General features: G+C 42.1%; 1 protein-coding gene across 1 annotated transcript; it reads left to right on the top strand.

Moving 5' to 3' along the window:
* The first annotated feature begins 7,122 nt into the window (after positions 1–7,122).
* LOC110495140 lies at positions 7,123–8,297 on the top strand. The gene has a single exon (XM_036942602.1). It carries the CDS (start codon positions 7,128–7,130, stop codon positions 7,770–7,772), a length of 645 nt encoding a protein of 214 aa, XP_036798497.1. The 5' UTR covers positions 7,123–7,127; the 3' UTR covers positions 7,773–8,297.
* The last annotated feature ends 2,022 nt before the right edge of the window (positions 8,298–10,319 follow it).

Below are 10,319 nucleotides of genomic sequence, written 5' to 3'. Positions count from 1 at the left end.
TCTGCATTGGCTACTCCTGTGTGTCTTAATTATCAGCGAGGTGTCCCTGTCTGCACATCATGTTGGTGTCCCAAATGGCATTGTATTTCCTAAATAGTGCCCTACTTTTGATCAGGAGCCATAGGGCTGTGGTGAAAAGTAGTGCACTATATAGGGCTGTGGTGAAAAGTAGTGCACTATATTGGGGTGTGATCTAAAGTAGTGCACTATATAGGGCTGTGGTCTGAAGTAGTGCACTATATAGGGCTGTGGTCTGAAGTAGTGCACTATATAGGGCTGTGGTCTAAAGTAGTGCACTATATAGGACTGTGGTCTGAAGTAGTGCACTATATAGGGCTGTGGTCTGAAGTAGTGCACTAAATAGGGCTGTGGTCTGAAGTAGTGCACTATATAGGGCTGTGGTCTAAAGTAGTGCACTATATAGGACTGTGGTCTGAAGTAGTGCACTATATAGGGCTGTGGTCTGAAGTAGTGCACTATATAGGGCTGTGGTCTAAAGTAGTGCACTATATAGGGCTGTGGTCTAAAGTAGTGCACTATATAGGGCTGTGGTCTAAAGTAGTGCACTATATAGGGCTGTGGTCTAAAGTAGTGCACTATATAGGGCTGTGGTCTGAAGTAGTGCACTATATAGGGCTGTGGTCTAAAGTAGTGCACTATATAGGGCTGTGGTCTAAAGTAGTGCACTATATAGGGCTGTGGTCTAAAGTAGTGCACTATATAGGGCTGTGGTCTGAAGTAGTGCACTATATAGGGCTGTGGTCTGAAGTAGTGCACTATATAGGGCTGTGATCTAAAGTAGTGCACTATATAGGGCTGTGGTCTGAAGTAGTGCACTATATAGGGCTGTGGTCTGAAGTAGTGCACTATATAGGGCTGTGGTCTGAAGTAGTGCACTATATAGGGCTGTGGTCTAAAGTAGTGCACTATATAGGGCTGTGGTCTAAAGTAGTGCACTATATAGGGCTGTGGTCTGAAGTAGTGCACTATATAGGGCTGTGGTCTGAAGTAGTGCACTATATAGGGCTGTGGTCTGAAGTAGTGCACTATATAGGGCTGTGGTCTGAAGTAGTGCACTATATAGGGCTGTGGTCTGAAGTAGTGCACTATATAGGGCTGTGGTCTGAAGTAGTGGACTATTGTCTACAGGTAGACTTTAGATCTTAGTGGTAAAGGTGATATTTATGCTGGGAATCTTTAGACTTGTTAGTTATTCAAAAGGCAATCGCACATGTGAGCTGTCTTTGTTGCAGATGCCTGGTAACAGTTGAATAAAATGAGAAAACATAATAAACCTGCCACTGCTCTTCATTAAGCTTTAAGCCTCGAGGCCTTGCTCAGAGCTGTTTTTAATTTGCACCCTTATTTAGACATTGCTCTGCCCACATCCGTTCAATGCATCAAATGGGGTTGGGGTAGAGGGAACACAAGCATATGTTACCACATATAACAATGTGCATTTCATAAGTATTCTAATAAAGTGTGTATATAAAGTATTAAACGATACTGTAAAACCACAACGATGACATGACCCGTCAAGTACATTTTTATAAATCATCGCGTACTGTGCAGGATAAACCGTCAGAGTAATATGAAGTGGAGGTATTAAGGTTCACATTTACAGCATCATATGCCCGGGCAGTTAATTATTAAGACAATAATTAACAGTAATTAATTAATTAATTAATAGTTAATTATTTCAGAGCTGGTCATGGGTGCACCTCAGCCACGCTCAAGGTCCTAAACGATATCTTAACCGCCATCGATAAGAAACATTACTGTGCAGCCGTATTCATTGATCTGGCCAAGGCTTTTGACTCTGTCAATCACCACATCCTCATCGGCAGACTCAACAGCCTTGGTTTCTCAAATGATTGCCTCGCCTGGTTCACCAACTACTTCTCTGATAGAGTTCAGTGTGTCAAATCGGAGGGTCTGTTGTCCGGACCTCTGGCAGTCTCTATGGGGGTGCCACAGGGTTCAATTCTTGGACCGACTCTCTTCTCGGTATACATCAATGAGGTCGCTCTTGCTGCTGGTGAGTCTCTGATCCACCTCTACGCAGACAACACCATTCTGTATACTTCCGGCCCTTCTTTGGACACTGTGTTAACAACCCTCCAGGCAAGCTTCAATGCCATACAACTCTCCTTCCGTGGCCTCCAATTGCTCTTAAATACAAGTAAAACTAAATGCATGCTCTTCAACCGATCGCTACCTGCACCTACCCGCCTGTCCAACATCACTACTCTGGACGGCTCCGACTTAGAATACGTGGACAACTACAAATACTTAGGTGTCTGGTTAGACTGTAAACTCTCCTTCCAGACCCATATCAAACATCTCCAATCCAAAGTTAAATCTAGAATTGGCTTCCTATTTCGCAACAAAGCATCCTTCACTCATGCTGCCAAACATACCCTTGTAAAACTGACCATCCTACCAATCCTCGACTTTGGCGATGTCATTTACAAAATAGCCTCCAATACCCTACTCAACAAATTGGATGCAGTCTATCACAGTGCAATCCGTTTTGTCACCAAAGCCCCATATACTACCCACCATTGCGACCTGTACGCTCTCGTTGGCTGGCCCTCGCTTCATACTCGTCGCCAAACCCACTGGCTCCATGTCATCTACAAGACCCTGCTAGGTAAAGTCCCCCCTTATCTCAGCTCGCTGGTCACCATAGCATCTCCCACCTGTAGCACACGCTCCAGCAGGTATATCTCTCTAGTCACCCCCAGTTCTCTGCTGCCAATGACTGGAACGAACTACAAAAATCTCTGAAACTGGAAACACTTATCTCCCTCACTAGCTTTAAGCACCAACTGTCAGAGCAGCTCACAGATTACTGCACCTGTACATAGCCCACCTATAATTTAGCCCTAACAACTACCTCTTTCCCAACTGTATTTAATTAATTTATTTATTTTGCTCCTTTGCACCCCATTATTTTTATTTCTACTTTGCACATTCTTCCATTGCAAAACTACCATTCCAGTGTTTTACTTGCTATATTGTATTTACCTTGCCACCATGGCCTTTTTTGCCTTTACCTCCCTTCTCACCTCATTTGCTCACATTGTATATAGACTTGTTTATACTATATTATTGACTGTATGTTTGTTTTACTCCATGTGTAACTCTGTGTCGTTGTATCTGTCGAACTGCTTTGCTTTATCTTGGCCAGGTCGCAATTGTAAATGAGAACTTGTTCTCAACTTGCCTACCTGGTTAAATAAAGGTAAAATAAATAAATAAATAAAAATACCTTTAGGCAATATTGTCTGGAGGATGAAAATCCCAAAACATCCTCTTTTACAAAGAGTATTATTTATATCACCTCCCCTGTCTGATATCTTGACTTTCTCTATGCCACCAAATCTAAAGGTCATGGGAGAAGAGCTGTCAGACTGTATGGCATTACTCAATGACACTGACCCCAATCTCAAATTCACTATGGAATGTGACACTAAACGTGTTCATTACCTCGATATGTGGATTGAGAAATCAAACGGAACCCTGTTGACAACTCTGTATAGAAAAGAAACGGACATAAATACTCTATTACAGGGGGACAGCTTCCACGCTGAGCCATTTAAAAAGAGGACTTCCAAGAAGCGAGTTTTTGGTCTGTGCCGTATATGCTACTCCACTCCGGACAATCTAGAAAAAGAAGCGGAGGTGCGCAATAGGTCTCTAAGAAGCCACTACTCTCCACGGTGTGTGGATGGAGCTTGATTTGGCAATTGGGAAAACACGAGATGGAGTACTATACAATTGATGTACTTTGAACTCACGCAAAGTGGGAGATGCTGTCAAGACACACATTGGCATGTTTTATCATCGGACCCAGCTCTGCCAGCTGAATTTAAGAACCCACCACATATTGTATATAAGAGAGGTAGCAATTTACGCAACAAATTGGTCCATGCCAACTGCCAGCCACAAAATAAAGTGAGCCAGGCGCTTTTACGCCCTCTTCCGAATGGTAGCTATAAATGCAGAGGCTGCGCACTGTGCAACAGTGCCACGTACCTAGTGGTTCGAGCGTTCGGCTACTAACCGAAAGGTTGCAAGTTCGAATCCCCGAGTTGACAAGGTACAAATCTGTCGTTCTGCCCCTGAACAGGCAGTTAACCCACTGTTCCTAGACCAGTTAACCCACTGTTCCTAGACCAGTTAACCCACTGTTCCTAGACCAGTTAATCCACTGTTCCTAGGCTGTCATTGCACATTTGAATTTGTTCTTAACTGACATGCCTAGTTAAATAAAATAAATAAATGCACGTTCATGTTATGTTGAAAAGGTCAGATGACTCTGATGCTTTTTTTTTGCACTCTACCCGACGATTTATGAAAACTGACTTCCACGTCCTCGTTGTGGTTTTACAGTCATGTTTAATACCTTTAACGTCCTCGTTGTGGTTTTACAATCATGTTTAATACCTTTAACGTCCTCGTTGTGGTTATACAATCATGTTTAATACCTTTAACGTCCTCGTTGTGGTTTTACAATCATGTTTAATACCTTTAACGTCCTCGTTGTGGTTTTACAATCATGTTTAATACCTTTAACGTCCTCGTTGTGGTTATACAATCATGTTTAATACCTTTACTCGTTGTGGTTCTACAGTCATGTTTAATACCTTTTATGTACACATTTCATTAGAATACTGATGAAATGCACATTGTTATGTTTGGTAACATACGCCTGTGTTCCCTGTACCCCAACCCCATTCCGATGCAGTAACTACATACTGTTCCAAACCGATGTCCTCAGCATTAGGAAAGGCAGAGGAGAAGAAATGGTATACCCTTAAACCGGGTGGTAGCTTTTTTTATGCCAATAATGCTACCACCCGGTTACTCAACCCTGTACCTTAGAGACTGCTGCACTATATACACAGACATGGAATCACTGGCCACTTTAATAATGGAACACTGGTCACTTTAATAATGTTTACATACTACTTTACTCATATATGTATATACTGTATTCTATTCTACTGTATTCTATTCTACTGTATTCTATTCTACTGTATTCTATTCTACTGTATTCTATTCTACTGTATTCTATTCTACTGTATTCTATTCTACTGTATTCTATTCTACTGTATTCTATTCTACTGTATTCTATTCTACTGTATTCTATTCTACTGTATTCTATTCTACTGTATTCTATTCTACTGTATTCTATTCTACTGTATTCTATTCTACTGTATTTTAGTCAATGCCACTCTGACATTGCTCATCCTAATATTTATATATTTCTTAATTATATTATTTTACTTTTAGATTTGTGTGTATTGTTGTGAATAGTTAGATACTACTGCACTGTTGGAGCTAGGAACACAGGCATTTCACTACACCCACAATAACATCTGCTAAATATGTGAATGTGACACAATAAAACTTGATTTGATTTATAGACCGTCTTTATTATTATAACGTTGTGTCCATATAACTAAACAAACATTCAGTTCTCATCTGGGTTGATACTTTGGATCATTGTTCTCAAACTGAACTTGAGTATTCAAGTCAAAACATAAATATAAATTTATTGAATAAATTGAACTTCAAGTGAGCCTCCGCTATGTGAAGACTATTACCCATGAGCCTTTGGGGACGTTGGGATGATGGTTCGGTGTGTTTCCCCAATTTAATTTCCCTTTTGTAGTTGAACTATTTGCACATCATTACAACACTGTATATATACATAATATGACATTTGAAATGTCTCTATTCTTTTGAAATGTTGTGTAATGTTTACTATTTTTTATTTCACTTGAAACATTGAATTGAGAGAGAGAAGAGATGGAGGAGGGCTTGGAGAGATTAGAACCTCATCCCCTGTTCTCCTCCTCTCTTGTGTTAACTAAGGAGAGTTTCTTATCTATGTGTCCATCTGAGCAGACAGCCATCTAGCCAATCAGAGCTCAGAGATCTGTGGGGTGGATCAGGCTGACTTCTAAAGTTCATTAGGTCAAAGGTCATCACTAGGAGAAAGTGGTGAAGCAGTAGAAGGATGGAGGGAGAGGAGGGAAAAGAGACGAAGACTCACTTTAGGTAGGAGAGTTCTCTGATCAGGCCACAGACAAGTTCTGTAGCGTCTTCATGCCCTTCCTCTTTCTCCTCTCCTCTTTGTCACTAGTTAAGGGGGAGAGAGAGACAGAGAATGGCACCATTCCCTATATAATGCACTACTTTCGACCAGGGCCACATGTGCACTATATGGGGAATAAGGGTTCATCGTAGGCTTCAAAACAAGCCAATACAAAGGTAGAAAATAGTGTACTGGTTCTAGGAAGATGGATAAATGTATCTGACCAGTAATGTTACTGAAACCAGATGAAATATCTAGATCAGTGGTTATCGCTGGGTACTGCAGGTGGTCCGCAAAAACAACAATCTTCCACAAATAACAACAGTTGAGGTTACTGAGCTCTTCAGTAAGGCCATTCTTTATTTTGTTTTACTTTTTACCCCTTTTTCTTCCAAATTTCGTGACATCCAATTGGTAGTTACAGTCTTACCCCAACTGCTGCAACTCCAGTACTGACTCCGGAGAGGCGAGGATCAAGAGCCATGCCTCCTCCGAAACATTACCCGCCAACCTCTCCTTCACCCCCATTCCCTCCACCCATCCCTCCAACTCCGCAGTACCAATACTATTACTGGAATGACTCGATGAGCCAGGAGAAATGCTACAATAACTTAATGGTGGTAGTAGTGAACAGCGAGGAAGTCGAAGCAGTTTTGAATTTTAACAGAGAAAGAAGGCGACCCGCTAAGTGATATTTTATTAAAATGGGCTATTATAAAACATATTCTTATAACTAAGAATTATAATCTAAGTCCTATCAATTTAGACCCTAGAATAGATTAAACAGTTATATTTGAAGTGTTTTAATATTGTTGAGGTGTAAAATTGTATCCCAAATAGTTGATCTTCTAAAATTACCAATTTCGCAGTTGTCCGTTTGAAACCATTTGATTGGCTGTTGTCACCTCCCACCGCCTCCGCACAACACCATTTGATTGGCTGCTTTCCAAAACGCAGACAGGTCAAAGCGTGCGTATTGTCCAACTTGCATTCAGTTTAGTTCTCAATTCATTGAACCATGGCATCGTTTAGTTATCAACTCCAACACCTACCGAAAATGGAGTCCGAAAATAAGAGTTTCCAACTGTGGCGGGACTACATGAAGCTAGCGGACGCAGTGCGGGAGATGAAGAAAGGGAACTTCACATCAGAACCGTCAACCGTTGACGGTCATCACTCCAGTATATGCTCGACCATGGTGGAATTTGAACAGTTCCCGTCGCGAGCCTTGCTGTCACCGATAGCACCGGTGGCGACACCACCTCTAAGGCACGAAAAGGAACCCCTGGATTCCAAAATTGGCCCCTTGCGTAAAGACGCTCCTTTACATCCGAGCAGCAGCGAGGGTCCCACGACTCCTACAGCAGCGTCCAGACCCTCCGTGGGGACCCGGGTCCAGAGGGAGAGAAAGAAGGCGACCCGCTCCAAGATACCGGAGGGAGTGCCATCACCTGAGTGCCAGTCCTGCAGCTTCTGCAAACACAACGGGGAGTCTGAGTCTGTGTTTGGGTCCCACAGTCTAAAGGACCAGGATGGGGGCGTGGTGTGCCCGTACCTGCGGCAGTATGTCTGTCCTCTATGCGGGGCCACCGGGGCCCAAGCCCACACCAAGCGCTTCTGTCCCCGGGTCGAAACCACCTACAACTCTGTCTATGTCAAGTGATAGAAGCGCTAACTCTGGTCCAGGCCGTTACTGCGCTACCCTCTAGACCTACTAACATAGTCAACTTGTTGTTGCGAGATGGGTGGGACCAGAGCTAGAGAAGCGCTGGAGAGACTTCAGGCTGTTGTTTTGCAGACTTTCTTTAGCGTCTCTAGCACTGTATGCGGACAATTGTAAGAGGATTTAGGTGTGGATATTTAGTTTAGAAGTCTTTTGGAATAGCCTGACTAGTCTGTAGACTGTGTCATAGCCTGACTAGTCTGTAGACTGTGTCTGTTTATCGTGTGATTTGATTTATTTATTTACTTTTTCTCGTGTGTTTTCAACTTTTTTCACTTATTTCAATGTATTTATGACGTGTGGGTTTTCATTATTTGCATGCCCGTGCACTTGTTCTTTTCAACACATGTTGGGTTTGAGTTTTCTGTTTTCACTTTAAAGTGTAAATGTCTCTGTCTGTCTGTCTGACCAAACTAACTGCGTATTTATATGTTGCTGTGAGATTTTGTAAAACCTCCCAACCTCTAATACTGTGTCGACGAATAAACCGCCCTTATCAACAAACTCTCACTGCAGAATTAGACGTATATCCACGTTTCTCCCTGCTACTTTGAGGAGGGGAAAAAAACCTGGTTTCCAAAATTGTCCCCTTGCGTAAAGACGCTCCTTTACATCCGAGCAGCGGCAAGGGTCCCAAGACCCCCACAGCTGCACCCAGACCCTCCGTGGGCACCTGGGTCCAGAAGGAGAGAAAGAAGGCGACCCGCTTCAAGACACCGGAGGGAGCGCCAGTCCTGCAGCTTCTGCAAACACAACAGGCAAAACTCAACGTTTCTCCCTGCTACTTTGGGGAGGAAAAACGGAATGGTTGTCTTGTTTTGAGACTTGTTTTTCTGACTATTATTTTAAAACTATATGCTCTAATCTAACTGTACATCTGCAGGTCTACAGGCCTAAAATAACTATTATAAGAACATTGCTATTGACATTCTGTCAATACTTCTGTTTTATGACATGGTGTGCAGAGCTACTTTTGTGTAATTGTAATTTACCGTGCTAGCTACTATTTTAGTGTTATACTTGTTTTTTTAAAGATCTAGAAGTGTGGTTTCTTGTTTGTTTTTTTACTTGTTTTTTTACTTTTCAACGTGTATGCTACTTAGATTAGAGAAGAAGGCCGAACAAATGATTGAATACTCCAGTCATCCAAATCATAGACTGTCCTCTCTGCGGGGCCACCGGGGCTCAAGCCCACACCAAGCGCTTCTGTCCCCGGGTGGAAACCACCTACAACTGGGTCTATGTCAAGTCATAGCAGCGCTAGCTCTGGTCCAGGCCGTTACTGCGCTACCCTCTAGACCTACTAACATAGTCAACTTGTTGTTGCGGGATGGGTGGGACCAGAGCTAGAGAAGCGCTGGAGAGACTTCAGGCTGTTGTTTTGCAGACTTTCTTTAGCGTCTCTAGCACTGTATGCGGACAATTGTAAGAGGATTTAGGTGTGGATATTTAGCTTAAAAGTCGTTTGGAATAGCCTGACTAGTTTGTAGTCTGTGTAATAGCCTGTTTATCGTGTGATTTGTTTTAACTTTACTTTTTCTCGTGTGGTTAACATTTTTTTCCACTTATTTCTATGTATTTATGACGTGTGGTTTTTGATTATTTGCATATCCGTTCAGTTGTTCTTTTCAACACATGTTGGGTTTGAGTTTTCTGTTTTAACTTTAAAGTGTAAATGTCTCTGTCTGTCTGTCTGACCAAACTAACTGCGTATTTATATGTTGCTGTGAGATTTTGTAAAACCTCCCAACCTCTAATACTGTGTCTACTAATAAACCGCCCTTATCAACAAACTCTCACTGCAGAATTAGACGTATTTCCACGTTTCTCCCTGCTACTTTGGGGAGGAAAAAACGGAAGTGTTGTCTTGTTTTGAGACTTGTTTTCCTGACTTTAAAACGACATGCTCTAATCTAACTGTACATATGCAAGTCTACGGGCCTAAATGAACTATTATAAGAACATTACCATTGACACCAAGACAACTTCTGTTTAATGACGTGGTGTGCAGAGCTACTTTTGTGTCATTGTAATTTACCATGCTAGCTACTATTTTAGTGTTATACTTGTTTTTTGATAGATCTAGACAGTGTGGTTTCTTGTTTGTTTTTTAAAACTTTTATAACTAACCAGTCTAAAAAGATTCTCAGCATAAAGATCACCTTTACCACTAAGACCCAAAGTCCACCTGTAGACAATGCCCTATATAGTGCACTACTTTAGACCACAGTCCTATATAGTGCACTACTTTAGACCACAGCCCTATATAGCGCACTACTTTAGACCACAGCCCTATATAGTGCACTACTTCAGACCACAGCCCTATATAGTGCACTACTTTAGACCACAGCCCTATATAGTGCACTACTTTTCACCACAGCCCTATGGCCCCTGATCAAAAGTAGGGCACTATTTAAGAAATACAATGCCATTTGGGACACAAACATGATGCGCAGACAGGGACACCTTTTTAGGGACACCTCGCTG

This window comes from Oncorhynchus mykiss, chromosome 13, assembly GCF_013265735.2.
Source record: "Oncorhynchus mykiss isolate Arlee chromosome 13, USDA_OmykA_1.1, whole genome shotgun sequence".
Lineage (NCBI taxonomy): Eukaryota > Metazoa > Chordata > Actinopteri > Salmoniformes > Salmonidae > Oncorhynchus > Oncorhynchus mykiss.
The sequence above is the reverse complement of the archived record's forward strand: the minus strand, read 5'-3'. Positions and strand labels throughout refer to the sequence as shown.